Consider the following 21,313-nt stretch of genomic DNA (forward strand, 5'->3'; position numbering starts at 1 on the left):
ATGGCAATTTTCACTGTCTAACAACATTTTTTTTTTATTTTTGGCGAGTCGCAGATGCACTAGACATTATTTTGTCATCAATGTCTAACATTAAAACCAGAAAGGAGACACAAGGTGTATTTATTAGTCCAACAAAGTCGAGACCAAGTCGTAATGACATGTGTAAAGACAGTACGTGGTAATGATTAATACAAAAACAATGTTACAATATGGTTATTATTAAAGTGTTTAGAAAAACATACTACTCTGCAAAGATTAAACCAAAAATTATGGGCTTTTGCCATGGAAAATTCCATAAAATCTTGGCAGCCAAATCATGGTGGCAGTACGAGCGTTAGAAGACTACAAGGTGATGATCGCAAATGCTACGTCGTATTGCATGAAGAAGTAATAACTCTATATTTGTTGAAAATCCTGAATTGCAAATGTAAAGGGACTAATGGGCTTTTTACGGAAAAATGAATGTCGAGATGTTTCGCTAAATGGTATGATGAAAAGTTTTTACCAAATTTAGAGGCACTTTAACTGATTGTATTGGGTAACGTTTCATACCATAGTCCTCTTGCTGAAAAACAACCTTGTACATTTTGGCGGAAAATCTGATATTCAGCAATGGCTAAATAAGTACCGTGTAAAATATGAACCGTTTTTATATGCATAAGAATGAACTGTTATAAGCTACATAAAAAGCCTAAAAGAAATATATTGTTGATCGGTTGCTGCAACAAAGTGGACACGATGTACTGCCCCTTCTCTCTTATCACTATTAATTTAACGCTACTGAATTAATTTGGACTAATGTTCACTACAGTAAACATATAGGTGAAGGAGGTTATAGCGATGATAAAGTATTGCTTATGTGAATACCCACAATAAAAAGTTATCAATGAATGGCCTGAACGAGAGAAATTATTGCAAGGGACGGTACCAGAAATTATAATAGAAGTTGGTGATGATCCTGGAAATGACACAACTGATGTAACGAAGCGAATTTTCGCGGGCCGGAAACCGGGACGCGTACCGAGCGAGCCGGGGGTAAATTCGCAACCGACGCGGCTGACGAAGAGGATTCTGGAAAAAAGTTTTCACGGGGAGAAAAAGTATTGCCTGTACTGTGGCTTTTTTCTTTTTAAAAAGGTTTTCTTTTTAGAGAGTGCAGCAGCTCTGTGAGAATCGACCATCGTAAGTACTGTTTTGGGTTTTGAGCCAGTCGGCGTAGTGGTTTCGAATTGTCGCCCCGAGCGAAAAACCGTACCACAATCGCCGGTTTTTTTTCTTTCCTCCTCGATATCGGCAAAAGCCGAAATCGTCGACCACGCGTCGTGTTCCGCCACCGCGCTTCCCTCGGTCCAGGAGAAGCCCCCCTTGAAGGAAGTCGCCGTCCAGGAGGGAGCGATCGTGTCGAACGTGTTATTATTTTTCTTGATTTGTTTTTGCCCTGTAATTATTTAATAAGTAGCTGTAAGATCATTATTTTATACGTGCGTGTAGCTAGTAGTAGGCAATAAACCCGATTTATTGTAAAAAATAAGTATCTACAGCCGTTTTATTTTATTTTCTTGCTTTCGCGGATGCTCACCACCTGGAGATCCGTGTCTCCGGCTTGAGAGCAACCCCCCTGCTTCCTCCACCGGAGAGGAAGCTGGCGCCCGAGTGACCGCCGCTCCAGACCAAAGGCGCCACCCCCGACGACGTGAAGGTGTCCGCATAAGCCCAGGTCGGCCAGCCATGTTTTTATGTCAGCGGCACTAGCCGGCCCAAGGCTTGGCACTGAAGCACGCCGCCCTCAACCGTTATCGGCGAGATTCCGGACCGTCCCACCGGAATTTCGTCGCATTAAGGACGAATTATATTTTAAATATACCTACTGATTTCCATAAAAATCCGAACACTTTGAATTAATTAACTGATAAAAATGAAAGTTTCACCGAATATGCATTACATCGAACCAAATAAATGGTTAAAATAACAGGCCTAAAACTTGTGAAATAAAAAATGTATTCAATAATGTCTGGGTCCATCGTGATTTTTAATGCACTCATTTACTCGGCGAGGCATGCTTAAAAGAAGATGGTTTATGGTGTCCTGGGGGATCTCGTTCCAAGCTTCCTGAAGCCGCATACGAAGGTCATTTAAATTATTCGGGGGATGCTGCAAGTTACCTAGACATGTGCCCATGATGTCCCACACATGTTCGATTGGTGACAAATCTGGTGGACGAGAATAGGAATAGCGGTCGATCTAACCTTCTAAGGTAAGGAACTGCAATTGCCTCCAGTACTGTATCGATGTATTCTGTTGCATTCAAATTTCCTTGAATAAAAACTACAGGGGACCTGCCACCTTCGTTATAGCCGCCCCAAACTATCACGCCTTGTGCGAGAGCTGTATAGCATTCAACAGCTAAATTCAAATTTCGGCGTTCTCTACCTAATCGCCTCACCCTCCTACGTCCATCGTGAGCCCAAAGACAAAACCGGGATTCGTCTGAGAACACTACTCGATTCCATTCGTGGTCTCAATTTGCTCACTCGTTGCACCATTGCAGCCTTCGTCCCGGATGTTTTGGTGTCAATGGGAGGCAAAGAAATGGTCGATATGAACGTAACCCAAACGACCTTATTCGGAGATAAACTGATGACATGGAGATCCTATGCTTCAACGCACCCATCCAATCAGTTGCAATTGCACGAGTGGTAGAACGCCTGTCTTGTAGGGCAGCAATTCGTAGATGACGATCTTCGCGTGCTGATGTTCTTTAAAGACGACCAGATCCACGAATTCGCTGATGCACTTCTTTCTCAGACCACCTCCTACACAACTGACGCAAATCAACTAGCAAAGGAAAGTTCTGCTAGACAAAACGTTGTTTTCAAAAGGTGAAAAGGGTAAGATAACGTTAAGGGTTTTTGTTGAAATTTTAATCATTTCTTCCACGACTGTCCCCATATTGGATCGGATAATATGAACAAAATTGCTCAAATCCTTCCATTATCTCTATCAAAATTAGATTTTCGTGGAATTAGTGCTGTCAACCAGAAGAATGTCCCCACTACTTCAGAGAATTTTCCTTCAAGCTGACAGGACTGCACACTACACCAATTTGATTGGTTGAAAAGCAAACGTCAACGGCAAAGTAACGACGAAAGTTAAAAATTGGTCATCTCGAACCTCACCCCAACGGCGTGCCAACCTTCAACGGCAACGTCAACGGCGAACAGCAACGTCAGCGACAAGTTTATAAATCGACCTTGATGACAGTTATTTAGTTTAGTACTGGGAATAGAACAAGGCTTCAGATTAGTGACTCTGTGCTTCTTTTTAAAAATGTATTCCTTGTAAAAACAAATTAGCTGACGTATATAAAGTATACATATATACATATTAAATATCAAAATGTTCGCTGGTTTAGATATTACAGGAGAAGGATGAAATGCGTGATACAAACAAAGACACTTGATCTATAACGCAAAGTAATTGAAATGTATAAATGGAATAATTATTTCGGATAATGTGGAATCTGAATTATAGATAAACAAACGAAAAGCAAAAAACAAACGAAAGAAACTTGACAGTCCTCTCATTCTGTAGAAGAAAAAACAGAGAAATATAATCCTCTGTTACTTTCATCAACTTTTTCTTTTTCTTTGTTTTGCATTATTTCCTTTGAGAATAACCAAAAGCCCAAATAACATTATGTTATTTGCATAGGGTCTGGAAAGTTCACAACTGAATTCACTGATTATTTTTATTTGAAAACAAATAGTAGTTTATAAGCAAAACCGATTGTCTGAATACCTGTCAGATTACTATGCAATAATAATAATAGTATGAGGAAATTAGTAGCAAATGCATCAACTTTATACTAGTAGTTAATTAATGCGACGTTACGCTCCTCTATTTGTCAGTACTTTCATCTACTAATTTATTTTATCAGATCAATCTCTCATCAATCTGCCGTAATGCACTCTTGCTTCGATGGCTATTATTTCGAGCTTATAACTTACTTGAAAAGAACAAGCGTCTTGGTTAATGACGTGGAATAAATATCCACTAACAGAGAGAACACAGAAAAGCATTTAACTTGTGCTAAGGGTGTGTTTAAGAACAGGTCACGAAACAATATTTCGATGCGGAAAGATCGTAAATTACAAAGGCAAATGAAAATATTATTTTAATTAATAAGTAATAAAATGGACTTCCCATTCGTATTTTATAACTAATTTGGGTTGTCACTGCTAGGGTAAATTAAACATTAATGAAATATGGTCTCTGGTATAACTGAAAAAAAAATTTTCATATTTCAGGCACTGCGTTATTCGATTAAAAATTCACTAACAAACGACCAATAAATTATTACCGAGAGCAATTCCCAATTAAATTTCATACGTTTTGTAATAGGTAAAAATGTAAATGTATAATCTCGCATCGAACGAGCTTTTAATTATTCCAGTGTATGTTTTTAAATTATCGAATTTTATTTTAACTAACGATGCAACCAGAAGCGACCATCAACAACTTAATAAATTATTCGTTTTTAGTTTGATCATTTTTGGCTTAAGAAATTTAGAATATGAGTTAAAAAACCGTTAACCGTATATACCTACTTCTTAATAGAAGATTACGTGTTTTAGTTGATTTTGATTTGGTTCACTAGCTGTTTTTCTCATTTAAATATTAATAACGCATCAGGAATTTAAGAAGAAAATCCCACTTTGAGACTGTACTATCGTTGTTTTAGAGTAAATATTCATTATATTTTTTGCGATAAAATTTTGAATTCAGAAGTAAATTAATTTTGTTATTATGTTCAGTTTGTGCTTTGATCAAAGGAAGATATAAATAAGCCAGCATTTCAACTCACCATTTCAGTTCTAAATATTGTTATGTGTTGTTATGACAGTCTGAAAATTTGATTTACTTTGTATGATTTTTTTAAAATAATGTGAAAGTTGAAATGAAATGTATTTTAACTACACCCAATTTCATCTGGAAGTAATGATGTATTTAAACTGTTTTACATTTTGCTAAAAATACCACGACCTAACTATTAAAAACGTTAAAGTTGTTTATTATTGGGAAATATAATAATATTAAGATAATAGTTAGAAAAAATAACATCATTGGTCCAAGTTGGGACACTGAAATTTCCTAAAATATTGATTAGTTTATTAAATTTAAATACCAATCGAATAAGTGTGACCAGCGATCAGTCTACACGTTCTTAAGTTGATAGATTCTTAAGGATAACCTTATATTTACAAATAATAATTTGTTTTGCTGTTGAAATATCATAAACCACAGAGCCGTGCCTACATATTTTTTCACCTGAGGCAGATAGCCAAATCCGCGCCCCCATGTTTGCGAGATATTTACCTACTTACCTATACGTTGTAGTTGATCTGTGTTCTGAATTTCTGGACAGAAAACCAAAATTGTAATTGAAAAATGTGCATAAACATGAAAAATTAAATGTGTTTATTGATTTTAAGTTATCAAAATGAAACAGAATCAAAAGTTAAAAAACATATAATATAATTCATAATAGCAAATTATATAGAAAAATTTGTAAATAATACTTAATAGGAGTAATATTTAACAAAAAATACGCCCCTAAATTACTTCTAAAAATTTTACAACTTATTTTTTTTTGCTTTTAATGAAGCAAAAACATCAATGATTTTTTCAAAATCTATTGGATTACATAATTCTTGTCCACGGATTAATTAATAGCCATGTTTGACAATTTTTTCTGACCAAGAGAAGGTCTTAAATAACTGACCTGACCTGACCTGACCTGGCCTGACCAAGAGAAGGTCTTAAATAACTTTTACTTATCTTAAGTTTACTCAAGCTTCTGTTTCCAGAAGGTACAGTAACTGGTAAAGTTAAAAATATTCTTAACGCGACTTCCAAATTTGGATACGATTGAACTAAACCGTATTCGTGAATTATTTTCAAAAGATCCAAAGCTATAGCTGCTCTAATATCCGGAATTATTGCAATTGCTTGATTCTTAAAGCTATAAATATTTCTAATGACATTTCTACAACATTTATATCATTTGGATAATTAAGAGCTAAGTCGTAAGCTGCTTTTCTTAAACCTTCTATATCCAATGACACTAATTTTTCGTCAGTAAGAAACTGAAAATCGAAAGATATTTCATTTTGTTTTTTATACCTCCATGTGAGTTGTGAAGTCAAAACGTCCGGTACCCCTTTCACTTTAAATTTTTACATTTTGACAATTTGGCGCCCCTCTAATTTGTTCATCCGAGGCGAGTGCCTCTCTCGCCTCACCCTCGTCCCGGCCCTGATAAACCATTTAGGGTTCACTTTAGAACAAAACAGAAAAGAAGAAACAGTTTTTAAACCCTCACATAAAAAGAATAGTGGACTGATTCGCCAGTCTGGAAATATTTCTAAAGGGAAGTCACCACGTAAGCCTCCAGTTAGTGAATCTTTGTGTAATTTTTTTTTTACAATTCAGTATATCACACACCGCTTCTGGACAAATTTTGAAAAGAACATTACATGTTAAAATTAAAAATAATCAGAAAAGTGAGCACTTAAAAATGTTTTATTTATTTATTTTTTGAAGATAATCTTAAATACAATGATAGATCATGAGCATGACAATTAATGTATAGTTCGAATTACTTCGAATCATGTTATAGACCACTAACAAGAAACAAATCACGTGTTTTCACAGTGAAGCAGTCTTTTAACGATGATTCTGTACCTGTACAACTGTGAAGCATTCCAATATGCCCAAATTACGGAAACTTTTCTAGTGTTCACACTATTATCTGAGTTTCCTAGTTACCATATACTTTTACGGATTAACATGAGAGATAAGGAAAACAAACTCAAAGTACAATCTAAAATTTTAACAACGTATGTATTTTGATTAATTGCAAGGAAAGTTCAATATCATATCAAAACTTACTATAAGTTGTAATTGTTGTAATAATAATTGTTCATTAAAAAATATATTTTTTCTTTATTTAAACAAATCGTTTTTTTTTTTAAATCGAACACTTATTTTAGGATAAAACTTATTTCGAAATCGGACACTTAATTTGGGACAGAGGGAGTATAATTTAAAGTTTAAAGCGATTCGAACTGTTTATTAATTGTCATATTTCTTTCATCCTATTTGAGGTTACGTCCAAAAAAATAAACAACACAATATTTGAGTACCTATTTTTTTTATTGTAATTACAAAAGCTGATGTAAATGTTTCCAGTTTTGTTGTAAGCATAAAACCACTCTTCTTTTTTTGTTTTTAAAAATATGAAACCGCTAGCGACATACTAACTTCAACGAAGTATAAAACCCTTGCTTCAAAAGCAAAACGATTTTCAGTAGTCTTAAAGACTATACTATTTTCTTGAAATGATGTAGCCATTTAGATCAAATCATGCTTCATCAGAAAATAATGATATCCGAATGATATTGATGTTCATGTTGTTTTAAAAGTTTGAAACCAATGAGCCAATAACAGTATACGACACAACGAAAATAATCAACTGGTTTAAGAAAAGTCCCCACGTTTGACTATTATGTCGTTGTCAATACATTTTCAGAATGTAATATTTTTATTATTAACAAACTTTGTTATGAAGTTTTAGAAAGAACTTGTCCACAATTTTCACTACTTATATATTCCGAGGGCAGTATTTTAAAACCAGTTATATTATCATTTTAATATATCAATTATTTATGGCAATTTTGGAATTCGGTTTCTATCACCATTTTCAAACTCTGTAAATCATAGCAGATACATTGTCGACTTTTTTGTTAGTAGTTACTTTTCCTATACCTAACTCAAATTGATACACTAGCAAAAATGTTGATGACGTCAACGCTTCTTTGCCTTTATTTAAAGAGCATGTACATATCTTTATTTGAGCTTGTATAAGTTATAAGGTTTATCATAAAAAAATACAAGAAATTTTAGAGTATATTTTGAAGTCGTCGGCACAATCAAAGACCGGACAACTCAGAAATAATAACATTTAGGAATATGTTGAAGAGTAACGGTCCAGAATTAGAATTAGAATTAAAATTATATCCCACTAACTTTAGTTTGCTTGCCTTATAGGCTTTGAAGGATTAAATATGCAAATACTACACAACCATTGAAGTATGCTGTACTGATGAGACCTAAGAAAATCGAAACTGCAATCTACAGATTTTCATAGCGTTGCCTAGACGTGTATTTAATATTAATATTACATAAACCATTGGTTTACATTCACGTACATCTACTTATATTTGAAATATTTAAAATCGTCTAAAATTAGAGTAGTACCTACTTGATTAACCAGACGGTAATGCAGTGATAAATTGCATCAAAAGGTACTTTATAATAATCAGGATGTAAGGCAGGCATTATATACACTACTATAATAAAAACAGGAAACAAATTAACTTCACCAGCCCTTTATTTAGCAAATTATATTTGTGATCACAACGAACGATATTGTAAAAGTTATGATGAAATAATTCATTATCTACTCTTAAAACTAAAGAATTCAACTAGTTTAAATAATCGCTGGGACTTTAAAACTTTTAAATTAATGTGGTATTGTCTAAAATATTTGTTTTAGTATTGAGACCTCGCACATTCTGAAAATAACAACAAAAAAGTTATTATTACTCTTATTAGCACAGGTTGACTCAAGATTTAACTGGGATTCATTCAGTAGTTGCTATTTGGTGCCAAGAATCAAGGTTTAAACTTGTCATAGGAACTTTTATCTACGGTACATTTGGATATCTCCCATGCAACATAAGCATTGTTAACAATTGAGTTCTTTAAACTGCTGCAGAATGAACATTTTAAGACAGTTGCCTCACTCATTTGTCATTAAAATGATGTAAATCAAATAATTTAAAGTGATTTCGAAGTTTAGTAACATCTTACACAAAACAATAATAATCAAACCTACCAACAACTCACCAGGTTTCATAATTTTGTAATACGTATTTACAACAATCTGCGTTAGAGCATGATATATTTTCGTTGAATTCTTTATAGGTTTCACATGAATTACTTCACATAAAGGAATTTTATTATCTCTACTACTTTGATGACGTACGTAAGAACACAATAAAACCTTATCAACCTTATTTAAAAATATAAATAAGAGGCATATTCTTGGATGAAGTCTGCCCAATAATTTAATATTATACGTCACCTGTGAATTTAATCTTTATTATTTTGAGTTAGAAAGCAAACAGATTATTTAGTGGCATTACTGGTATGTTTAAAACAGACGACTGCGATAAGGGTAATTATAAAATTTGGTTTAACAGAATCTGGATTTGACGTACTTGTAGAAGCTTTATCTTTTAATTCATTTAGGTGCGGCACAACAACATTATTCATTTTGCCATTAAGTAAAGTTTCACATTGTATTGTATTCATCCTAAATTTGTGTTTTCACGGTATCAACAGGTCTGAAAGGGAATCGGTGGAATATTGCGGGATCAAATTATATCCAAAGATAACTTACGAAGATTATATAACACTATAAAGAAATACCAATACTATATAGTACGAGATTGAGAAAGAAATGAAAGAAAAATACTTACAAAAAATTTCGTGGACAAATCGAGAATAATAGAGGTTAGGGGTAGGATGATGTCATAGAACGTTATAAACTGGAATTATATCTACATAAGCACATACTTAAACGCGACAAAGTCGATCAGTTTTAATTATTATTAATTTCCATTTAAGACGTATATTTCAGCTGCAGAAGGTGAATTTTAAAGCAGGTAGTGGTAAAAGAGTAGACAGGTGTAACAGCCTGTCGTACTGTGTCGATCAGGCAGGGTCGTTGATAGTGAAAATATTGATAAGACATGATGGCGTTTTGTGATGAATCTGGTCACAAGAATGTTAACTTTTAAAATCTCCAGCCTACTACATACATACTATGATATGATATCTACCTGGACACTCAAGAGTATTCTCTAGTTGTTGACCAACTGGTGGCAGCGTTGGTGACAAGCCAACAGAACATACGTTGACTGAGTATTTTAAATGTTCAATGTTTATTTGATGATGATATATGATATATGATTTCATACATGATTTGGCGAACTAAATTTTAATAACACATTGAAATATCGGATGATTAAAATAATTGTATCGAGTTATCTTTGACTTTGTCTTTATAGACTGGTACTGATATGTCAAATAAAATGGCAAATGTTAACACAAAAATGGCAAACACGAAAGCAAAATTTCAAGATGTATCCCTTTATCCTATAACGTTCACCAATCATGTTCACAAACAAAAATCTCTGGTATTCTATGCCCGATATCAATTAATTCCAAAACTGCTGTCAAGTTGTGAATCGATTCTGTACGGTTTTTTAATCCCCGATATAAAAAGAAGGCCGTTATGTTATAATTTTGAACCCTTTGTTTGTTTATAATACGAGTTTGTCTGTCTGTCTGTGGCATCGAAGCTTCCAAACGGATGAACCAATTTCAGTGCTTTTTTATTGTTTCAGAGTTGGTTAACTCGGGATGATTCTTAGCTATAGTTGATAATAATCACTTCAGTTATTTCAAGATCTGCAGCTTATAACACTTTTGGTGGTATGAGCTTGGTTGGCGCAAAGGTGAGAATAGCGCGTCGATCGCCGCAGCGAATCTCAATCAATTTCATACTTGTTAAGGGTTCATTGTTTTTGTGTTGGGAGTTTTTACGTATTAATACACTTTTCTTGTGAATGTTTTTACGTGATTCAGAAAAAGAAAATAAACACGTGAAGTTTGAAAAAATTTGTTATTAACATGCTGGAGTAATTTTGAATGTTATCCATTTTGTTCTAAGCATCTTTGATTTTGCAGCAAATGTCTAAATTTTTGTTAGCGTTTAACAAACTATTCGGTTAAACTCCTAAAGTACATTCAAGAGTAATGTGCGGTGATTTTTAACTTTCTGCTGTAGTTAGCCATGACGCTTACGTCAGCAGTGAAACTGAAACGGCTGACGTAAGCTTCATCGTTAACTGGAACAAAAATTTCAAAAATCACGGGGTGGTATCGAAGCATTAAAACCGTCGACAAGTAGACGGAAACGACACAACAAATTTTTCATATTCTAACAGAGTAAAATTTCAAAAAACTGTGAAATTATCCACCAATGAAGTGGATTGTATTGCAATAAAGTTAGACAAAATCACGCTAGATGTATATATAAAAATTTTGATAAAAGATTTGAAACCTTGTTACGCATATAATATGTACATAGTAATCGAATCCATAAGGCAAATTGTCACTTTTATATTTTTTGGATGTGTCATGACCTCTAGAGTACGAAACAAGTGGTCTCCCGTCTGCTTGTCTATCTGTTTGTCTAGCGTGTGTATTCAGTTTTATTAGACACGTTATCTCCGTAACTACTGGACCGATTATTGTCAAATTTTGCATGTATGTTAGGAACGACATGTAGATGGTTAAGCGCTAACTAAAACTTGGGTAATCATTCCCACCAACAATGAAATGACGTCATATCCAAAATTTATCATTATAAGTTTTTTTTTAATTTATAAAATAAGACACTCCTGCACTTAGGGTGTATGAATCCGTGTCGAATTTTCACTAGACATCCAGAATTTTTGGAAAAATTTCAAAACTCTACAGTAATATTTTTGCAATTTAACTTTGAAATTACTAAACCGAATGCTCTGAAATCTGGTAAATACTTTATGGTTATCGTATTCATGGTAAATCGTTAACCAAAATTTATTCGTTCATCTCATCTCAAAAAATTGATGACGTCATCTCAAACTTTGCCGAATAAATCCTCCCTGAAATATGCAAAATATTATAACTGTATCCTTGTGGTTTATCAACACACTCATAGCTTTTAAAATTACTTATATTGAGTGACCCAAAAATTTGATAAAAGAGTCAATTTATTTTACGGACTAAAGCAAGAACTGCACAACCGAATGCTTTGAAATCTTGCAGATGTTTTAAACTTATTGTAAGCATGGTCAATTTTTAAAATATATCTGTTCATCCCCCTCAAAAAAATCGATGACGTGATCTCAAAATTTTGCCGAATAAATCCTATCCAAAATGTGCAAAGAATAGTGACTCTGTACTTGTGATTTATTACTGCATTAAAATTTTTAAATTTCTCATACAGGGTGACTCATAAAAATTAATGAATAATTCAATTTATTTTATTGATTAACTCACGGCTCACAAAAGCCGCTCACTCCATTTTCCCGACAATTTAGGAATAAAATACTGTTATCATTAATATTACACTGCACGTATCCAAACTGACATACATGTCTTTGCAAAAATGTTGATGACGGCATCACAAAAAACTCATTTGAAACGTATGCGCAGCACGCATAACCAGTTTTTATAAATTGTCCCAATTTTCGGGAGTGTTAGTGTTTATAATAAGTAATTAAAAAAATACAATTCGAGTAATAATTAAAACACATAAAATAAACACAATAAACAGACTAATAAGATGCTTAATTATATCTAGTCAAAATACGAAGAATCAAATCTTAAGAATTAACGCCGAGGTATATCACCTGCTAAAAAGAATCTGTAAACTTATTTACACAGAAAATCTCGCGAGTGTATTTTATTACTGCAAATTAACTTCAAAACTTAATAAGTTTTACTAAATACTCTTTTCTGCTCTTAAAATTTTCGGGGAATAAATGGACCATAAGATAAGGTATATATTTCTGAAATATCCCAAATAAGCAGTTCAGAAAAAAATATGTAAAGATTATTACTCAAACATAACCAATACTACTTCTAGAAAAGTATTGCATTACCTTGTAATTTTTTGTTTTTTCTTTCGTGAATTATAAGTAAGTTTCTTCGTATTTTGCTATATGTTTGTAAAAAAATGCATGCATATGTAATGTCTGAAAAAAATTGCCAAATTTCATAAATATTGCTTGCCAAGCTGGAAGTGAGATAACAATACATTCAAATGGGGTTATTTGACAAATGTTTGTCATTATAGTATATCCGGTGATGGGATAAATAAAGATATTCTAGCTTAACGTTAATTTATTGTCAAATTTTAAACAGTCGGTATGTAAATTTCGAATAATATATCTAAAAGAAAGTTTAACAGACAGATGATAAATAAACAGACAGACGCGAAAAATCTGTATTTTTATAGTCCAGTTGTGAGTTATGGTATGCCAAGGAAGCTTGAAATTAAAAATTCATGAACAAAACAACCATATATGTAGGTAAACAGTTTTCTCCTAACACACTTTGAGCACATAAAATTCTATTAAAAAATCCATTTACCTACTTCTATTATATCATTCAGCTCGTATTGCCATCCATGTCCCATAATAAAACATACAAATTCCGCAATTTATTCAAGAAAATATTTCCAGCGTCCTGCCCTGGTGATGATAACCACACCTGTACTATATACATACACGCCGAATGAAATATTAACATACTCATAAACATGCTAATATCCGTAGCCAGTGGCCTATTTTTGTTAGCCTCGTTCCGTTTCTACTCGTGTTAAAAAATAATAGCCCTAAGAGCTTCGCAGATGTAATGCGGAGCTTAAACGTGGCGTTAGTTGTAATAAATCGGCGGGTAGAAAAGACGAATGGCAGCATTAAATGCGGTAAGCAAGTATTCTTCGAGTGCTATTCTCATCCTTGGAACCTAACACAAGGCGAACTGTCAGAGAATAGAAGCAGTGGTGGTTCCTGGCTTGAGCTAAACGCACGTGCGTTAGCCCGCATCCAAAACGGAAATCGCTGCTTCATAATAAAGATTTTCCGCCAACTTCCTCGGAGGTATCGTGTTTACACCCTGTCGACTCCATTTTTGATTAGTTTAATTAACCCGGACAAGCGCCAGAGCGCGAACCTACCGCATCTTAGAGTGAGGATTTGTTGAAGTCTGAAAGTCGAAATGATCTTGATAAAACACTGCAACTAATATCTCTAGGATAACGATGTTTAACAATAATGAATGCATTGTGATGTTAAAATGAACTTTCATTGTGGTGGAGTCTGAACGCAGTTTAAATATGGGTGGTGGTTGCAGTGAAGTGCCTTTCAATGTTCTCAAACTTTTGCAAGTGTGGACGGTTCTGTTAGCTTTTAGCCCAGCAATGTCAGGTTCGTTATTTGTTCTAAGACTCTTCAACGATATATGTATATTTTCTATAAGAGAATGGACTACGATGAGTAATGCAGTTAACATTTTTTGGACTGATATGGGGACGCTTTTTTTTATCTGAATTCAATTTTCATCAGTATTGAAAATACCACTATTGCAAAATTAACGATTTTTTGTAATCTATTTTCATTCAGTTATTAATTATATCCTGACGTGTAGGGTTACTTAACAAAATTTAAAATGATTATGTATATAGTATATATAACAAATTTGTTAACTTTTTGCGTATAATAACTTTTAAGTTATAGCAACTACGAATATGATGCTTCTACAATATGTAGTTTTCTCAACTCTCAAGTTAAACACCAATCAACGTTAAGCCCACGTGATCGTACCGAATTCAAACCTTACGTGTTTCTCTTTCTTTCTCTCTCCATAAAATTAAAATCCTTACAAAAGAATTAATAAGAGTAATTTATATCAGAATACATTTTAACATGCATGGAGAATTGATTGTGCTTCAAAGGCGAGGAAAGTTGTGTTTAAATAAATTTAGAAATTTTTTTCATTTAGTTTTGCCTCTATTTTTTGACATGAAAAATATAAATGGTAATTAAATTTCGTGAAAAATTATTATTATTGATTTGAATGATTCATGTTCTTTCAAATTGTATTAATATCCATGTTTAACAAACTCCTAATTTACTGATAAAGCATTCTATAAATTCTGTAAAGTAAAATCAATTTTTCCGGAAAATACTCAAAGTTGTTTGCTCAGCAGACTAACTTTGGGGTTAACAAAAAATAATAATCTGTTTGCTACATGCTACATTTGATTTTGAGATTGCGGTGTTGTTTTATTAACACTACATTTTTAGCTCCCCTCATTTGCGACTGTCTTACTTGCTTGCTGCCCCAAATCGATCTTGACTACATATTAAAGTTTGAGTAATAGCTATTTACTGAGCTCTGCATATTCACAAGAAATAATAAATAGGGAAGTACTTGCTAACACCGGACAAAGACTAACATGTGGCTGTAGGTGGCAAACCATCTGCATTTCTTAATCATAACATATAGCATGGGAAAATGTTTTAATTGTAGTTACTGCGTTCTTCTAATACACAAACTAAATTTATGATATTTGACCACCTGTGAAAACACTAATACACAACAGTAATTGTATTTGGGGTTGTTTTAAGAAGATAATCAGAACACCGGAAGTTCATATCAATACATGTTTATGTCACATTCTGTGTTAATAAATAACTATAACTATCTATATAAAAAATTCAATTCGTACAACCAACAGGAAAATAATTGATTACACCGTTCGAATAACATATAAAGTTTGAATTGGTTATATTTTTTAATAAATCAAATAAGTATAGAGTTTGTTAGCAAGTTTACAATACTGCTAACAACTTGACAATTTTAAGCAAATAAAAATTGGTCCAAAGTTATTTCGACAGAACTTCCCTCTCCCCTGAAATACAATAAAACAAATCCACCTTTTTCGACAAATTATAAAATTTGATTATGCGAATTTTATATTTTTATAAGCTAAAATAAAAATATGTATGCGACGGTAAAATAAATGTAAAGAAACGTGCTGGGCTTACCTTCCAAATTAGTTTTCTCTTAACAAAATCGGTGATGACGTCATCAATATTTTTGCAAAGACACGTATATTATTTTAGATAGGTGCAGTGTAACACTAATGATAACAGTTTTGTACTTTCAAATTTTCGGGGAAACGGGGTGAGCCGTTCCCGACTTAATCAATAAAATAAATTGACTCATTCATTAGTTTTAATGAGTCATCCTATTTTGTATATTTTGGATAAGATTTGTTTGGCAAAATTTTGAGATGACGTCATCAGTTTTTTGGGAATGGGTAAAGAATAAATTTTGCTTAACCATTTACCATGATTACGGTAACCTTAAAATATTTACAAGATTTCTGAGCAATCGATTTTGCAGTTTCACAGTTATCTTACAAAATATTATTATTCGGTTTTAAATTTTTTCCAAAAATTCTAGATGTCTTGGGTGAAAATTTGGCACGGATTCACACACAAGTACAGCAGGATCTTATTTTGTAAAATAAAAAAAAAACTTTTTATTATAAATTTTGGAGATGACATCATCAAATTGTTGATGGGGATGATTAGACAAATTTTGGTTCGTATTTAACCATCTAAATGATATTTCTAACATACGTACAAAATTTGACAACAATCGGTCCAGCAGTTTCGGAGATTACGTGTCTAATAAAAATGGATACAGACAGACGGACGAAAACGGGAGACCACTTTTTTCGTACTCTAGAGGTCTACAGGTCGAGAAAATATGAAAGTGGCAATTCGGTCGATGGATTCGATGACTATACTTCCTTAACTTACGCTCAGGAAGCAGAAAATATAGCAGCATAGCAAGTCTCATACATCTATGGCATCAAATACACACTATTCGTTTAATTTCAAACATGAAATAATTTCATCCATTTCAACTTCCTTCGGTTACGCTCGGTAAGTATTGTATTAGGGCCCATTTGGCGACTGGCTATTTTTATCTTTTCTTGACGTTCCATAGCCTCTTGAAGTACGAAAAGAGTGGTCTCCCATTTCTGTCTGTTTGAAATCTGAACCGATTTTTATTACACAGAATCTTCAAAATTTCTGGACCGAATGTCATCAAATTTTGTATGCATATTAAAAATATCATGTAGATAGTAAAACGCTAACCAAAATGTGGCCAATCCTCCGCATCGACAGTTTGATAACGTGGGCTCGTTGTATTGCGTAATTAACACTATTTAAATCTTATGAAATAATATACTCCTGGACTTGTGGTTTATGGATGTACTTTGATTATTATAACATTTGTTTTTTGTTTAACCCGCTTTGTTCTTTGGGACTATCTGTTTTTTATATTAACAAAATAGGAATAATAATAATAATTATGTTCAGAACATTTTGCTCCATTGTGGCGTAATTAATTATTTTATTTTATCTGTTTTGAGGAGACAAAGTCATTTAAATCAAACAAATTGCTGCGTGCTTAATAGTGACATTCTTTCGATGTATCAACATAAAAAATCGAAGTCAAGCATGTAGACTGGTGATAATATCTTTTTCCCCTTGACTGTTTGTTTTAAATATATTTCATATTCTCCGCATATATGCGAACCGGGCTTGCTTGGAACTTGGACGTACGCCTGCGCGGTGTACTTTACGCCACTGGTTTTTATTTTATAGAGGTTATTACAAAAAAACATCGCAAAATCAAATTTTATAATGTTTTAGTGAAGCGGAGTGTTGTACTGCAGTTCCAGGACTTCTCAATTTCTGTCGAAATAATTTTCGACCACTTTTTTCAACAAACGAAGAAAAAAATTTAAAATTTTTTAATGCAAAATTTGGTGATAGGACTGTGGGAGTCAGGGGGAAATGCGACGATATCAAATTTGACAGCAAAATGTGTTCCAATAGAAATAAAAAATTGAACCCCTTTGGGAAGTTTGTAAAATAAAAAGGAGAAGTAAGTTATGGTGGCTCCTTTTCATTTGAAATGTCCAGTAGTTTCGGAGATTATCTGTGTAATAAAAACCGACACAGGTGACGTACAGGCGGAAACGGGAATTCACTTTTTTCGTATTCTAGGGGTGATGAAATCGAGAATACATGAGGGTAACCTGCCACCCGGTGGAGACTATTACCGCTCGTGAAGTAAAAATCAGTAGAATCAAAATGCTACCTATCAGTTTCGCCAATGGGTGAAATGACAACCATCAATGCACCAAATAAAAATTGGTCGAAAGTTGTTTCGACAGAACTTTCCTCGTTCCTGAAATAAAATGATATTTTTTTTTAGTCACTCTGTATATGCAAATCCAAAAAATATTAATGGAATGATAAATCACAAGTACAGACTCATCATACTTTGTACAATTTAGACATGATTTATTCAGCAAAATTTTGGGGTGGCGACATCAATTTTTTAGGGGGGATGAGCAAATACATTTTGATCAAAAATTTACCATGCCTATGATAAATTTAAAACATCTCCAAGATTTCAAAGCATTCGGTTTTGTAGTTCTTGATTAACTCAATAAAATAAATTCACGCATTCATTAGCTTTTTTGGGGCACCCTGTATATGCAAATCCAAAAAATATTAATGGAATGATAAATGACAAGAAGAGACTCATCACATTTAGTACATTTTAGATAGATTTATTCAGCAGAATTTTGGGGTGTCGTCATAAATTTTTAGGGGGAATGAGCAAATACATTTTGATCAAAAGTCTACGATGCTTCTGACAACTTTAAAACATCTTCAAGACTTCAAAGCATTCGGTTTTGTAGTTCCTGAGTAAATCAATAAAATAAATTTACGCATTCATTAATTTTTTGAGTCACTCTGTAAAAAATATGAACGAAATGATAAATTACAGGTACAGACTCATCATATTTTTTACATTTTAGATAGGATTTATTCGGCAAACTTTTGAGCTGACGTCATCAATTTTTTGGAGGGGATAAGCAAATATATTTTGACTAGAAATTTATTAAGCTCTTTATAACCTTAAAACATCTGCAAGATTTCAAAGTATTCGGATTAGCAGATTCAAAATTAAATTGCAAAATGTTATTTTATAATTTTGATTTTTTTTCCAAAAATCTGGACGTTTCGAGTAAAAATTCAATTCGGAGTCATAAACTACATGTGTAGGGCTATGTTATTTTATACAATTTAAAACCCATTTACTATGTACAATTTTGAAGTGACGTTATCGCATTAGTGGTGGGGATGATTAGAGAAATTTTGGTTAGCGTTTTACCATCTATAGTCTTTGCCATTTCTATTGAAACACCACTTGTTAACCGTAAATTTGGCAACGTTCATATTCAGGACAATTTTCTAACTATAAGCCGTTGTCAGTCAACCGAAAGCTGTTACCAATTGCAAAATTTTAAGCAAAATCAACACGTGCTGTTTCAATAGAAATGGCAAAGACAATACATAATATTCCTAATATAAATACAAAATTTGACAACAATCGGCCCAGTACTTTCGGCGATTATCTGTCTAATAAAAATCCGTGACGGCAGACAGACGGACAGACAGACAGACGGAAACATGAGACCCATTTCTTCGTCTTATAGGGTCATGAAAGGTCGAGAAAATGTAAAAGTGGAGAGTCGGCCGACGGACTCGATTACCATACTTCCTTTGCTTACGCTCGGGAAGTAAAAATGAATTAAGGAGATTGATTGTGTTCTAAATGAAATGAAATAGTTTCTACACACAAATAAATACCTGCAGTAGTAATACAGAAAATGATTAGGTACATTTTCGTCATATAATGACAATTTCAATTGGCCGATAAGTCGCTTGATGTAAATGAGCTGAATGTCAGACATAAGTGCGTACGTTTCGTTTGAACTGTGCACAGCACATTTAAGTTTGAAATGTTTCATTACATGTGTGTATACAGTGTGTTTTACGACTGGACGAGTAGTAAAATACTACAAAATACACATTACACATTACACAATATATATATTATGTATATAAATTTATTTATAAATTAATTGTTATATAATAGGGAGCAAGTAAGATTCATTTTTCATTTCTTGCAGCTGTCTTACGCCATCGTTTTGTATCTTCCCCTGTTACTATGGTGAAATAGTCAAAATAAATATCTGGTAATGTGTTTTCCCTAATTTACCTTAAATATGTAACGTAACATCATAACAACTGTTAGAATCTTAAATCACGTTTTCGGTTTTGTGTTCACGATATACGGCGTACTTGATTTTATTATCCGAAGCAATTTCAATAAAAATGTAAATTTTTTCTACAATATTTAATGAACTGTATTTGTTTTTGTTTTTCCACAATAAAATATAAACGGCAGAAATGAAAGTCTGGCTACAAATGAACCGTGGAATATTCGCTCCATTTTTCATTTTTATTTTTAGAGCTTGATATGAGCGAATGAAAAAGTTTATGGTTTTTAATATTGTCTTTACAAAGTTTTGTTTGAACCTCTCTTTACCAGAATAATAAAAGATAACAGCAACTAATATGGAATTGGCTAAATTGGAATTTCTCCCGGCAGTAAAACGAATAAAGGGCGAAGTAAAGCTGTTAAAAATTAATTTTATTTAAAATTAGTATCGTTAAGCACTTTGCCGTTGACAGATGCGGAAGTTCAGGCAGATACAAAGAATTTCAACCCAGCTGAAACTAGAAAGGCGATGTTACAATGAGCTAAAGTTTTGTCGTTAAATTAGTTTCTCCCAAGGGTGTTACAAAGAATCCATAGCTGTTTAGGCCTCGTCCTCCTCATAGAAAAACATTTGGCGAGAATGGGAAATTTCTGTAACGAGTAGTTATTTTTAACATCCAAACTCCAGAAAGCACCTATCGCTGTATAAAACTTGTCGAAATCCATTAAATTTTATCTCTTAAAAATTTAAATGGTTGTTAAACATGCAAGCCAAGAACCTGAAGGTTCAATTAACAAGCGCACTGTAAAAATACGACCAGTTTTTACGAGCAATAAGGGGCACTATTCTGAGAATCCCAATAACCGACAATAGTAAATATTATTGTTATTTCGGTTGTTTTAATTTGATTTCCAAACAGTACACCTTTGTAAATACAAGAACCGTAAAAAGGGGACGCTGAAGCGGCCTTTTTAATCCAATTTTTAACCTTTTTACGATTTGGACAGCGGCCATATGAGGATTTGTGGTCCCTATTGTAATTTTCGTGGAACATCAGGAATATTTTATAATGAAAACAGCTATAAAACTTTTCGGTTAGCGGTTTACTAGAATTAAAGATGTTTACGTACCGAATTTCAACAAAAGCTCTTGCGTAATTAGCCTATTGTGAATCAGCGGTCCATCCATTTCGATTTGTGTAGAACAAATATTTTAACGGAATTAAATAATACAGTGATGTAACTATCTGAAATAAACCGCCTCATTTCGTGTGATTTAAACTGCTTCGTAAAGCTCCGTCGTATGACAAAGTGGTCGAAATATGTTTGACATTTATAACAGTTAGATGCTTTTAACTGCACAAAGTAAGTCGGCTTGTAATGGCTTGAAAATGTAAATCAT

At 33.2% G+C, this 21,313-nt stretch overlaps 1 protein-coding gene across 3 annotated transcripts in view; it reads left to right on the forward strand.

Moving 5' to 3' along the window:
• The first annotated feature begins 13,592 nt into the window (after positions 1 to 13,592).
• Positions 13,593 to 21,313, forward strand: part of LOC135127422 (uncharacterized) — a 45,658-nt gene continuing 37,937 nt past the window's right edge. The window contains exon 1 of one of the 3 annotated variants that reach the window (XM_064053861.1): positions 13,593 to 13,669. In XM_064053861.1, the coding sequence (XP_063909931.1) occupies positions 13,597 to 13,669 (73 nt within the window). In that variant the 5' untranslated portion in view covers positions 13,593 to 13,596. Of the gene's footprint in view, positions 13,670 to 13,721; positions 14,172 to 21,313 lie in introns of those variants that run through there. The other 2 variants (XM_064053862.1, XM_064053860.1) reach the window with 2 other exon arrangements.

This window comes from Zophobas morio, unplaced genomic scaffold (genome assembly GCF_036711695.1).
Source record: "Zophobas morio isolate AGI-343-1 ecotype UQ-CSIRO unplaced genomic scaffold, CSIRO_AGI_Zmor_V1 ptg000011l, whole genome shotgun sequence".
Lineage (NCBI taxonomy): Eukaryota > Metazoa > Arthropoda > Insecta > Coleoptera > Tenebrionidae > Zophobas > Zophobas morio.